A 14,358-nucleotide genomic window follows, 5' to 3' on the forward strand; every position below is an offset into this window, starting at 1 on the left:
AGAACATTGTCCAGAGCATCACTGTGCCTCTGTGTTCTTCCCATAATGCATCCTGGTGCCATCTCTTCCCCAGGTAAACATTGCACACATGCCCGGCCATCCACATGATGTAAAAGAAAAAGTGATTCATCGGAGGGCCACCTTCTTCTATCATAGCACCATTCACTTTTTCACCACTTTGTGCTACAGTAGTTTTTCTGTGGGATTGGACCAGACGGGCTAGACTTGGTACCCCACATGCATCAATGAGCCTTGGGCCCTGTGACCCTGTTGCCGGTTCAACGGTTGTCCTTCCTTGGAGCACTTTTGGTAAGTACTAACCACTGCATACCGGGAACACCCCACAAGACCTGACATTTTGGAGATGCTGTGACCCAGTTGTCTAGCATCACAATGTGGTCCCTGTCAAAGTGGCTCAGATCCTTACATTACTTCCAACACATCAACTTCAAATACTGATTGTTCACTTGCTGCCTAATATATCCCACCCCTTGACAGCTTCCATTGGAACCAGATCATCAATGTTATTCTCTTCACCTTCAGTGGTTTAAATGTTGTGGCTGATTGGTGTGTGTGCAGGTTGTGGCTCTAGGTGGGCAACATCATGTAACATTGTGCAAGGTGCAGAAGCCGTTGCTGTGTAGTGGTTGCTTTGGGCAGTATCTAAGCTGGGTTCAGATGGCCTGACACAACACCCAGCTCTTCCTTTGATACTTTATCTCTTTTGTCTTTTTTTGTAAATAAACGTTTTCTGTTCTCATACAACCCAGTGCTATGTCCCCCCTTATTTTGTAGCATTCGAGCCAGTCTTAACCAGGATTGGGCACCAAAACAAAGTGCCAATATGTCACCAGTTCCTATACGATCTGTATCTACCGGCCCGAATCGCAACACAGATTTGGTGCTTCATCTTGGTGCCACTTAAATGCCTGAGTTGTCAATTGAAATATTTGCCCTCTGGAGCACCAGAAATCCTATTTTTATTGTTATTGCAATATGAACATAGTGACATAGACATAGTGCACATTGTGGCTTGGCGCCATGCAGTTGATTATGCACATTTTAAATATTTTTATCCGGATATTTCCTTAGCCAGAGGACCCTTGCTGAGGTAAGGTGCTACCTCTCTACAGCCTGCGGTTGCAGTTTAACCTCATACCCAGGACGCAACGAACTAATTCAACTATAGTTCAGCTTTCAATACCATAGTCCCCACCAGACTGCCCGTCAAGCTGGGGGAGCTAGGACTGAGCACTCCGCTGTGTGCCTGAATCCTGGACTTCCTCTCAGCCTGGCCCCAGGTGGTTAGGGTGGGGAAGCACATGTCCAGCTCCCTCACCCTGTACACAGGATCCCCCCAGGGCTTCACAGTGTCTTGTGGGTGCGAAGATGGCTGATGAGGCCAATCCTTGCACGGAATGACTGGTTGCAGTGAGGGCACGTTATGGTTGGGGGATGGATGGCTGAGAGGGAGGAACTGTCTCTGATCTTGCGTAGCTGTCGCTTCTGTTCAGCTTCATGGATGCGTTTCTCTTCGAATTTTGCTACACCATGCCAGGCTGCAGAGCGCCAGTTGGAGCAGTGTTGGGCATCGGTTTCCCAGGTCTCTGGGTCCAGACCACAGCTTTTGAGACTGGCCTTTAGGGTGTCCTTATAGCGTTTCCGTTGTCCGCCGTGTGAGTGCTTGCCATGGTACAGTTCTCCGTACAGAAGCCTTTTTGGTAGGTGTTCGTCTGGCATGCGGCAGACATGACCAGCCCATCCCAGGTGAGAGCACTTGAGGATGGCATGAATGCTCTCCATATCAGCCCTGTGGAGGACCTCAGTGTCTGGGACGTTGTCCTGCCATTTGATGTTGAGCAGCCTCCTGAGGCATCTCATGTGGAAGGCGTTGAGCTGCTTTGCATGCCGGCTGTACACAGTCCATGTCTCACAGGTGTACAGCAGGGAGGGTAGGACAGCAGCACGGTAGACTTTGAGTTTGGTCTGTAGGCTGAGCCCCCTACGCTCCCAGACAGAGCTGCGGAGTCGGCCGAATGCGGCGTTCCATGAGCTATCCTGTGCATGACCTCCTTGTCGATGTTGCCCAAGCGCGACAGGTAGACACTACCTAGGTAGACAAGCTTTGAGGTGTTTCACCAGCTTTGAGGTGTTCACCATTTACGCTGATGAGGGGGTCAGTGTACGGGGCTCCAGGAGCAGGTTGATGCATCACCTCTGTTTTCTTTGTGCTGATGGTGAGGCCAAAGTCTGAGCATGCTGCGGAGAAGTTATTCATGCTCAGTTGCATTTCCAGCTTGTTGGATGCATTCAGTGCACAGTCGTCCGCAAAGAAGAAGTTGCCAACAGTGGTGGTCTGCACTTGGGTCTTTGCCTTGAGTCTTCGTAGATTGAACAGCTTGCCATCAGTGCGGTATTGCAGGTCTATCCCCATGTCCCCAGACCGGAAGGCATCTGTCAGCATGGCTGAGAACATCATGCTGAACAGAGTGGGTGCCAGAACACAGCCTTGCTTGACTCTATTTTCCACATGGAAAGGCTCAGATGATGCGCCGTTGTCTTGGACTCGTGCCTGCATTCCATTATGGAATTCACGGACCATGTTAATAAAGGTGTTAGAACAGCCAAACTTTGACATGATCTTCCAGAGGCCCTCTCGGCTGACAGTGTCGAAGACCTTCGTCAAATCTACAAAGGTGGAATATAGACTGACGTTGTGTTCTCGGCATTTCTCTTGGAGTTGGCGAGCGGCAAAGATCATGTCGACTGTGCCGCGACCTTGCCTGAATCCGCACTGACTCTCCGGTACTTCATGTTGAAGATGTTCCGTCAGGCGGTTCAGCAGTATTCTGGCCAGGATCTTTCCCACTACTGCCAGCAGAGCGATGCCGCGGTGGTTGTTGCAGTCCTGCCTGTTGCCCTTGCGCTTGTAGAGGTGGACAATGGAGGCGTCTTTGAACTCCTGTGGCAGCTTCCCTTGGTTCCACATGGCGCAGAATAGGTCTGCCAGATGTTTAGTCAGGGGAGGTCCACCAGCTATGTAGATTTCTGCTGGAATTGCATCAGCACCAGGTGCTTTGCCATTTGGAAGTCCTCTGATGGCTTTGATGACATCAGCTTCCGTTGGTGGCTCATCAAGGGAGGTGTTGACTGGGACTTGTCGGAGGTGTGCAATGGCTTCGTCATTGATGGCTGAGGGGCGGTTGATAACACCGTGGTAGTGCTCAGCCCAGCGCTCAAGGATCTTCTCTCTGTCGGTGACTAGAGTGCTACCGTCAACATTGAGAAGAGGGTAAGATCCTGATGAGGTGGGCCCGTAGATAGCCTTGAGGGTGCCGTAGAAGTTCTTGCTGTCATTCTGGTCTGCATAGGACTGGATCTCATCAGATTTTCTGTGAAGCCAGTCGTCCTGCATTCGACACAGCTCCCGCTGGATGGTTGCTTTGATGTTCTTGAGGGCAGACTGTTTTCGAGAAGATGTTGGATCACTGAGGTGGGCTTTGTGCACACGATGTTTCTCCTGGAGAAGATCTCTGATGTGATCATTGTTCTCATCAAACCAGTCCTGTTGCCTGCGGGCTGTAGGTCCTACTGCTTTGAAAGCAGTAGTGTGGACGGTGTCTCTGAACGCAGCCCAGTCCTCCTCAATGTTCCCTGAGGGTTTCAGGTCCTGCAGTTTGCTGCTGAGCTCTTCAGTCAAGGATTGCTTGACAGACGCATTGGTGAGCCTGGAGACATTCAAACGCTTCGGGGGTTTGGAACCTTGAGGCCTTCTGGGAGGATGGATCTTGATGTTCAGCTTGGACACAAGCAGCCTGTTGTGTGTGTGTGAAGTCATGCCTTGGGCGGTGCTTTGGATTTAAGTGAGGGTGGGTTGCGCACCGCCGACCTCCCTCTCTCGCCTGAGTCCACCTGTATCCAGTGGCAAGATGAAGTCAAGACGGCTGGAGATGGAGCCTGGTGCAGTGGAGGGCCTGGACACATTACAACTTAACACATCCAGCCCGTAGCGCTCCGCAGAGCTTGCTGGTGTCGCCATTCAGCCCATTGAACCTCTGAGGGTTTCTTCCGCGCAGTCAGCTGAGAGCCAGTCTTCTATCCCAGGGTGCTGGCTAGGCTAGGCACCATGGGAAGTACCATACAGGCATGCAGGAGGACCAGGACTATCAGTAGGGATATTTCCTTAGCCAGAGGACCCTTGCTGAGGTAAGGTGCTACCTCTCTACAGCCTGCGGTTGCAGTTTAACCTCATACCCAGGACGCAACGAACTAATTCAACTATAGTTCAGCTTTCAATACCATAGTCCCCACCAGACTGCCCGTCAAGCTGGGGGAGCTAGGACTGAGCACTCCGCTGTGTGCCTGAATCCTGGACTTCCTCTCAGCCTGGCCCCAGGTGGTTAGGGTGGGGAAGCACATGTCCAGCTCCCTCACCCTGTACACAGGATCCCCCCAGGGCTGCGTCCTCAGCCCTCTACTGTACTCCCTATACACACATGACTGTATGGTCAAGTCCAGCTCCAACACCATCATCAAGTTTGCTGATGACACTGTCGTGGTGGGCCTGATCACCGACGAAGATGAGGAGACCTACTGTGAGGAGGTGGCTGACCTGTCACTCTGGTGCCAGGACAACAGCCTACTCCTGAACATCAGCAAAACTAAGGAGCTGATTGTGGACTTTAGGAGGGAATTATAACCAAGGACACACGCGGTAACTGGTGATTGGTGATTAATGAGACTTCGCCGACAGGTGCAAGTACGTGGGAGTTCACATCACGGAGGATTTAACATGGACTTTACAAACAGACACTCTGGTGAGAAAGGCGAGGCAGCGTCTTTACCACCTCAGGCAGCTAAAGAAATTCAGGGTCTCGGTGAGGATCCTCAAGTCCTTCTACTTTGGAGCAGTTGAGAGCATCCTGACAGGCAACATCACTGCATGGTTTGGGAACTGTATTGCTCAGGACAGGCGGGCCCTGCAGAGGATGATGCGTTCAGCCCAACGTACCACTGGAACTACCCTCCCCCCCTTGCAGGACTTATACACCAGGAGGTGTAGTAGTAGAGCCTGCAGTATCATGAAGGAGCTTCACCACCCCGACAACAGACTGTTCCAGCTGCTGTTGTTGGGAAGCGCCTCTGCACTCACACAGCGAGAACAGAGAGACTGATATGGAGTTTCTTCCTGCAAGACATAAGGAATGTCAATGCAAAACTCACCAGGGGTCCTCACTGCCTAAATAAACTGCATGTAGCATACTGTACTGCAAACTGTATCACTGTGCTGGGTTACTGCATACTGTACTGCATACTGCGTCACTGTTCTGGGTTACTGCATTCTGTGCTGTATTGCTGTTCTGTTCGGTGTTACTGTATTGCTATGTCCAACTGGTGTATACCGTACTGTATATCTCCATACTCAGTTTATTTACACGCATTTTACTGCACATATCTGTTTTACAGGAACTTGGAAAACTGTAATTTGTATCTAACATGACTAACCTGGACCCCATGTATAGCTGCCTGCAGCTTTATTTATGTATTGGATTTTATTGGTGTATTGAGATAAAATGTTTGTAAATTGTTTTTACAACATTTTATAACAAGGTGCTGAGTTTGAACCTCGGACCCCTGCAGGAAGGTGCCCATATTAGGAATTATCTACACTGAAGATGATTAAACTCTCACTTAACTTATATTAATTGATAACACAACCCCTTAGATAATTGATAACACCTTCATAGATTGGGCCTGATCACAGTTATCCTTGTCAATCCATATTACTAAAGAAAGTCTGAATATATGAACTGTAACTGTGACCCCGGTTAGAAGGAAGACACTGCTGTGTCCATGGCAACCAGAACACCCCGGGACAAGGACACATTCTAACATGCTAGAACGTAGCCTCCCTAAAAAACTATTTATATATATCCCTTTTCTCCCAGGGAATTGTGGGAAGGCTGCTGAGGTGGGAGGAGCCAGAAAGAACCGGAGCAGAGGGGAGCTAAGAAGGAGCAGAGAGGAGCTGAATGAGGAGGTGCAGAGTCTTCTGGATTCTGAGCAGGAGCTGGACAGAGAAGAACCACTGAGCCCAGAAGCAGAGAACTGCTCCATTTCTGCTGCCATGAAGCCTCAGCCCACCGAGTATGACAGGTAACTAATTAACTTTGTTTAACCAGTTTGAGCAGCCCTAACTTTCTAATCCACCTAACCCTCAAACCTTTTAACTCTAAACCTCTAACCCTAACCCTCTAACCCTAACTGTTTCCTAGAACTGCCTAACCCCAACCCTCTAACCCTCAAACTCTAACTCTCAAACCCTTACCCTCTAACCCGAACCCTTTCACCCTCAAAACTTTTAACCCTAAACCTCTAACCCTAACCCTTTACCCAAACCCCCTAACTCTCAAACTCTAACCCTCAAATCCTAACTCTCTAACCCAAAGCCTCTCACCCTCAAACATTTTAACCCTAAACCTCTAACCCTCAAACCCAAGACCTTCTAAACCTCAGAGCTTTAAACCCTAAACCTCTAACCCGAACACTCTAAACCTCATAGCGTTATACCCTAAATCTCTAACCCTCAAACCAGAACGCTCTAAACCTCATAGCTTCAAACCCTAACCCTCTAGCCCTCTAATGCCAGAAGATGAGTATGCCTTTGTTTTTGTTTTCATGTGTGTCACCTTCAATGTCATGAAAAGGGGCGTGTCATGTTTCCAGTGTGATTAAGGGAAAACAAACAGTAGTAGCGGGGGGCAGGATTGGGGCGGTGTTGGAGTAGCTCGGTCCGAACCCGGCGGGGTACGTGAGGGTTAGTGGTCCCCACAGATAAAAATTCAATAACCCCTGGTTTTGATTTTGGATTCCAAATTAGATATTAAATGATCTAATGATACACAGATGTTCCTGTCTATTTATATGCCAACATCTGGAAATGGATGGAAAATGAGCGTGTCTACCCAGGCGTAGTCATTTTCCATCACTGCCCATCGGAGCTGGAGCAGATAAATACCTGTCCCAATACATTTGTCCCAGCAATGAATGCAGAGTGGTTTTTTGGTACAGTGGAAAGGAAGCATAACTCTCCTGTAACCCTCCAATCCTAACATCTAACTCTTTATCTCTCCTGTAACCCTCTAACCCTCAAACACTCCTCTAAGCCTCTTACCCCAACCCTCCAACCCTCTTACCCTCCTTTAACCCTCTAACTGTCCTCTAACCATCTACATTTAGTCATTTATCAGACGCTTTTATCCAAAGCGACTTACAATTGTTCAAACACCGACGGACGCAGCCATCAGGAGCAATGAGGGGTTAAGTGTCTTGCTCAAGGACACTACAGCATGCTAGCAGGAGGAGCCTGGGATCGAACCAGCGACCTTTGGATTACTAGACCACCAGCTCTACCTCCTGAGCTACCGTCCCCACATCTAACCCTCCTCTAACCCTCTTACCCCAACCCTCTAACCCTCTTACCCTCCTTTAACCATCTAACTCTCCTCTAACCCTTTTACCTCGACCCTCTAACCCTCTTACCCTCCTTTAACCCTCTAACTTTCCTCTAACCATATAACTCACCTCTAACCCTCTTTTCCCAACCCTCTTACCCTCTTACCCTCCTTTAGCCGTCTAACTAGCTAACGACAGGGGATGGTAGCTCAGGCGGTAAAGCTGGTGGTCTAGTCATCTAAAGGTTGCTGGTTCGATCCCAGGCTCCTCCTGCTAGCATGCTGTAGTGTCCTTGAGCAAGACACTTAGCCCCTAATTGCTCCTGATGGCTGCGTCCATCGGTGTTTGAACAATTGTAAGTCGCTTTGGATAAAAGCGTCTGCTAAATGACTAAATGTAATGTATCCCCAACCCTCTAACCCTCTTACCCACCTTTAACCATCTAACTCTCCTGTAACCCTAACACTCTAACTCCGCTTTAACTCTCTAACCCTCTGACCCTTGAACTCTCCTCTAATCCTAACCCCTCGCAACCCTCTAAAGCCTGGTTCATAGTTGCAGCAGTTGTATTGTCATGTAGTGAGTGCGGCATAAATTGCATCATTGTGGTTCCCGCTAAGTTGCCACACTGCGATTTACGTGAGGGCACGCACCCCCCAATTTCTGGAATTCTGCAGCATGTGCTTCAGGTTTTCTTCTTCTGTGTTTTTTGGCGGTTGGCAAACCAGCTTTAGGTGTATTACTGCCACCAACTGAACTCCCTCTGCCAGGATCACAATCTTGTATGCTTCACCGGTCACCTTGTCTGCTTCAAAATGGTCATAACTACATATTATAAAAGACAATATGAATTAAATAATAAAAAAGGATTCCTCGTATGGGCATGACGCATCTGGAAACGTCAGCTAAAGAGCTCAACAGTCAGGTTCCGAGAGTGAAAATCACATTCATGTTCTGAGTCTGTATGATATCAACCTTGTTTTAAGAAAAACATGTTATTCCTCATGTCACCAAGACGCACTACACTATCCAAAGTTCTAAAGTGTAACACCGACATCTATGATTGGTGGAGCTTGCTGTTACCATGGAAGCGGTGACCGCACCCGGGGTGAAGTCTGACGTCGTTTTACAACAGTTTTATGTCACTGTCGGCGGGTGAGCTACCGTTACCACGGAACTCTACAATGGTTTACGTTATGTTTACCACAGAGCAACCATGATTTAAACATTTATACAAACACTATAATATAACAAAGGTTCAATTCAAGAAGAAGCGCTAAACTATGGTTTGGTTGGAAGTCGTTGGAAGGGTGTCATTGACAATGGTTTATGGGATGAGCATTTAATTTACTCTAAAAATAATTATGTACAGTCCAGCCCCTTTGTCCTTTTTTCCGTTTTCCAATTTATTTTTGCTCTGCATCAAATGTTTATGGTCGCGATTGATCTGGCTGTTGGTGTCTTGGTTTCAGGCTGAAAACTCATATATAAACATGGATGAATAAACAGGAATTTCACTTCTGGAAACTGAGCCATTGTTAAAGTGTTGAGCGCTATAAGAGAAGGAGCTGGAGCCTGGTGCAGGACCTGGACCCACGGCAACAAGACCTGATCCAAATGGAGCCATAGAGTGGTTCTTCTCATCCTCCTAGCCTGAACCCTTTCTTCTTATCCTCCTCTTCTCACCCTCCTTACCTGAACCCTTTGTTCTCACCCTCCTTACCTGAACTCATTCTTCTCATTCCTCTCTTCTCCTCCTCCTCTTCTCACCCCCTCTTCTCATCCTCCTAACCTGAACCCTTTCTTCTCATCCTCTTCTCTTCCTTCCTCTCATCCTCTGAACCTGAACTTTTTCTTATCCCCCTCTTCTCATTCTCCTAACCTGAACCCTTTCTTCTCATCCTCCTCTTCTCACCCTCCTTACCCGAACCCTTTGTTCTCACCCTCCTTAACTGAACCCATTCTTCTCATTCCCCTTTTCTCCTCCTCCTCTATTCTCCGCCCTCTTCTCATTCTCCTAACCTGAACACTTTCTTCTCACCCCCCCTCTTCTCATCCTCATATTCTCATCCTCATCTTCTCATCCTTCTTCTCATCCTCTGAACCTGAACCTTTTCTTATCCCCCTCTTCTCATCCTCCTAACCTGAACCCTTTCTTCTCATCCTCCTCTTCTCATCCTCCCAACCTGAACCCTTTCTTCTATCCCCAACTTGAACCCTTTCTTGTCACCCCCCTCTCCTCCTCCTCTTCTCATCCCCCTCTTCTCCTCCTCCTATTCTCATCCTCCTCTTCTCATCCTCCTAATCTGTACCCTTTCTTCTCATCTTCCTTACCCTTTGTGGGGGTCTCTTTTTTTATTGTTCATTTCAATATGTGGCACGCAGGCCACAAATACATATATATCACTGAGGAGTCTTATGGTAATCGTGGGTAATAATAGTCCTCTCGGGCGTAGGAGGATTGGCGTTCTTCTGCTGGGCTGCTCACGAGCCTGTGCACCAATTTCATTACATTACATTACATTTAGTCATTTAGCAGAGGCTTTTATTCAAAGCGACTTACAAGGGAGAATAACTTTCAAGCTACATTGCAACAGAAACATTAGTGTAACAATAAATAAATACTGCTAAGTAGTGCTAAGTAATTGTAAGTTAGGAGAGTAGGTGCTCTCTGAAGAGCTGGCTCTTCAAGTGCTTCTTAAAGACAGAGAGGGAGACCCCTGCTCTGGTGGTTTTTGGCAGCTCGTTCCACCAACGTGGAACTACAATGAGAAAAGCCTGGATTGCCGTGGTTGGGCAGCCGGCAGAGCCAGGCAACACTCATTTGACAAACACAGCATTGAGGGGGGGGGGGGGGGGTAACATGTGCTCTTACAAGAGCATTTAAGTAAGTGGGAGCATTCCCAACAATCACTCTGTAGGCAAGCATCAGAGACTTGAACTTGATGTGAGTGGCTACAGGTACCAGTGGAGCTCGATAAGCATCAGAGTAATGTGTGCCCTCTTTGGCTGGTTGAGCACCAGTCACACCGCCACATTCTGTATCATCTGCAGTGGCTTCACCGCACAAGCCAGCAAGTCTGTTAAGAGAGTGTTGCAGTAGTCGAGGCGGGAAATCACCAAGATTTGTACCAGCAGTTGAGTGGAATATTGGGTCAGGTACGGCCTGACTTTTCCGATGTTGAATAGTGCGAAGCGGCACAACCGAGAGACGGTGGCAACATGGTCCCAGAATGTCAGTTGGTCATCGTTAATGACACCTAGATTCCTTGCAGCCTTGGTAGGAGCAAGATATAAAGAGTCAATTTTGATATCAATGTTATGATAAATACCTTGTTTGGCCGGGAAGACCAACAGTTCAATTTTTGCCAGATTTAGTTGAAGATGGTAATCCTTCATCCACGTGGATATGTCAGTGAGGCAATCCGAGATCGCTGTCGAGAAAATGGTGTCATCAGGCAGGAAAGACAGATAGAGCTGAGTATCATCCACATAGCAGTGATATGAAAAACCATGTGAGTGGATGATCGGGCCCATCAAGGTTGTGTATATGGCAAAGAGGAGAGGTCCCAGCACAAAGCCTTGGGGCACCACTGTGGTGAGGTAGTGAGGCACAGATAACTGGCCTTGCTATGTCACACTGAACGAATGCCCAGTAAGGTAAGATTCGAACCAGGAAAGTGCACTGCCAGAGATGCCCATACTTGAGAGTATGGACAGGAGAATGCTGTGATTAACAGTGTCAAAAGCAGCTGATAAGTCTAGCAGAATGAGAACCAAGGATTGGGCAGCAGCTCTAGCAGTTTTTCTCCTCTTTGAGACAAACAAAACATTAAGAAAAACTCCCTGCCTCGAGTCGGACCAATCGGCACCATGTGGGCGCTGATTGGACCGATTCGAGGCAGCTTGGTGGCCGTGGGAAAAGGGAACCGTGCTGTCGTCCGCAGCCAGTGTTTGACCACCATCAGCTCAGCCTCCCTTAGGCCAGGGAGCTGTCCGGCCGACAGACAACTCCACCCCCCTCCCCATCCCGAGTGGGAGAGAAAGTCAGCCATGACCATCTGCGCCACCGGCCTGTGGACCACCCGGAAGTTAAAGGGCTGGAGAGCCAGGTACCACCGGGTGATCCAGGTGTTTGTGTCCTTAATGCATTGGAGCCACTGCAGCGAGGTGTGGTCTGAACAGAGGGTGAAGGCTTGTCCCAGGAGGTAGAAGCAGAAGGAACTGACTGCCCAATTGACAGCTAGACACTCCTTCTCCATTGTGCTGTAACTTGACTCCATTAGTGGGTGAAGTGTCTTGCTCAAGGACTAGCTCTACCTCCTGAGCTACTGTCCCCGGCAAGGCTGGTTAGCTCTGAAAAGTTGGGGACAAAACCTCCTATAGTAGCCAGCCAGCCCCAAGAACTGCCTCACCTCCTTCTTGATCTTGGGTCTTGGCTGCTGGGGTTGGGCCCAAGTGGTACCCCAGATACTGTACCTCCCGCCGGCCCACAGCACACTTCTTTGGGTTGGCGGTGAGCCCAACCCATCTCTGGACTCCAGCACAGCGCCCACATGCTGCATATGCCGCTCCCAGGTGTCACTGTGAATAATACCGTCATCTAGGTAGGCCGCGGGATGTGCTAAATGCGGATGCAGAATGTGGTCCATGAGTCTCTGAAAGGTGGCTGGGGCACCAAACAACCTGAACGGAAGTGTGTGAAAGTGGTATAAGCCGGCATGGAGAATGCCGATTTTTCCTTGGACTCCTGAGAAAAGGGAATCTGCCAGTAGCCCTTGGTTAACTCCAGTGTCGTTAAAAAACAAGCTGTACCTTAACCAGTCGAGAAGTTCATCGATATGGCCGAGAGCACACTTTCACCCCCGGGGTCATCTCCACATGGTGGTGTATGAGGGACATGAGGCCTGGCAGCGAGGAGAAAACATCAGAGCAGTGACACTGAAGTGCAGCTATATCCGCCCTCTGGGACGGAGAGAGATGGTCACTTAACTGGGCCGGGGTATGATTGGCTGCTTTTTGAACCTCCGGCCCGAACTCATCCCGCTCAATGACCGGCGTAACCAGAGCCATGGACGCCCCCTCCCTCCATTTTTTTAAGAGGTTTAAGTGATAAATCTGTGTCACCCCCTGCCTGTCAGACCATTTGACCTCATAATCAACCTCGCTAACCGGCTGTGTGAACACAAAAGGCCCTTGCCACTTCACAAGCAATTTAGAGCTGGACGTGGGGAGCAGCACTAATACCTTGTCTCACCTTGTGCAAATATTTTGCGTCGAGCCCCCCGGTCGTATAAGAGGCGCTGACATTCCTGAGCCCGGAGCAAATTCTCCCGTGATAATGGCTGAATCAATACATGTAACTTTGCTCTCAGGTCCATAACATACTGAATTTCATTCTTACTGGTGATAGGACCTTCCTCCCAGTTTTCTATAATTAGGTCTAGCACCCCCCGGGGTCTCCTGCCAAAGTAGAGTTCAAAGGGAGAAAATCCTGTGGAGGCCTGGGGAACCTCACGCACCGCAAACAACAGGGGGCAAACCACTTGTCCCAATTATGGCTATCGTTATGAACAAACTTTTGAATCATCTTTATCAGCGTTTTATTAAACCACTCCACCAGTCTGGGGATGGTAAATGCTAGTCCGAATTGAGCGGAGGCCCAGTAACTTATAAAGTTCCCGAAGGGTACATGACATAAAAGGTAGTGCCCTGGTCGGTCAGAATTTTCGTCTGAATCCCGATTTGGGAGATGACCGGAAACAGCACCTGCGCCACACTATTCTATTGGCTGCGCTTGAATGCCCAGCCAATAGAAGCGGGCCATTGTCCCCTGCTGTGTTTTCTCGTGACGAGGTGACCAGCCATCGGGTTATGGTGAGCCGCCTGGAAGAGCATTTCCCGGTGGCTCTTCAGCACCAACAACTGGCTTATCACACATCATCATCTGACCAGTGATGGACATATGGAACCAGGTCCCGGGGCATGTACAATGCTGCCCACTGCTCCTGGCTGCCCCCCCCTGCCCCTGGAGGAAGGACAAGCCAGGATGGGTCAAATGCAGAGGACCCATTTCACCGGCCACCATCCGAAGCATGTGTGTGTGTGTATGCATGTGCTGTAGTGGCGTGTCGTATGACAGTTAAGGATTCTTCTTCTTCTTAATCTCCTCTCCTGTCTGAGTGTCACGGCTCACTCGATGTAACCTGTCCCTAATCACCGAAAAATTTGAGTGAGTGACACAGCGTCTGGGCGTGTCAATACGACATCGATTTAATTGATCCCCTCTAAGGCCCCGCATAGGGTGTCATCTCGCACCTGTTTCAGCGGAAAAACGTCAATAGGGAAGGTTAAAGGGACCGGGGGAAATCCTACTTGGGATACCGCCGCCCCCGCATCTGTCACAACCACCGACAGCCCCTCCGTGTCACTGTGCAGCACGCAATAATCACATTTCCCTTCCGGCCATGAATGCACTCCCCCAGCCTCTCTCATCCACGTGTCAAATCCTGGCCAATCCGTGCCCAAAATCAGGGGGTGCGACAGGTGGGAACTAACCGCAGCCTATACCCTATGCTTTTTTCCCTTGTGACGAATTTCAAGCCGGACCATACGTTTGAATATCCCCAAGCACACAACAAACCTACACCTGTGACGCCTCCACCAAAGCCTCGGGTCAAACAAGGCATTGCTGAACCATCGTCTGTGAACAGCCCGAGTCCAGCAAAGCCTGATGTCTACCGCCTTGTATTACCCACGATTACCAAGTATCTAACCAGTACTTGATAGGCTCCTTTCCGACCAGGAGAGGGGTCCGGCTGGCAACCCGGACCACCTGGCCGGGTTCCGTCCAAGGACAGTCGTGGCGGTCGTGGTGTTCTCATCCTGCCCTTCTCACCCTCC

At 49.2% G+C, this 14,358-nt stretch overlaps 1 protein-coding gene across 1 annotated transcript in view; it reads left to right on the forward strand.

Moving 5' to 3' along the window:
• The window catches only part of fer1l4 (fer-1 like family member 4), a gene marked incomplete at its 5' end in the record, with an annotated part of 121,319 nt that overhangs the window by 35,661 nt on the left and 71,300 nt on the right, over positions 1 to 14,358 (forward strand). Inside the window, one exon of the mRNA XM_080001224.1 lies at positions 5,949 to 6,156. Coding sequence (XP_079857350.1) covers positions 5,949 to 6,156 — 208 coding nt within the window. The remainder of the gene's footprint in view (positions 1 to 5,948; positions 6,157 to 14,358) is intronic.

The sequence above is a fragment of the Zeus faber genome (genome assembly GCF_960531495.2).
Source record: "Zeus faber genome assembly, chromosome: 5".
NCBI lineage: Eukaryota > Metazoa > Chordata > Actinopteri > Zeiformes > Zeidae > Zeus > Zeus faber.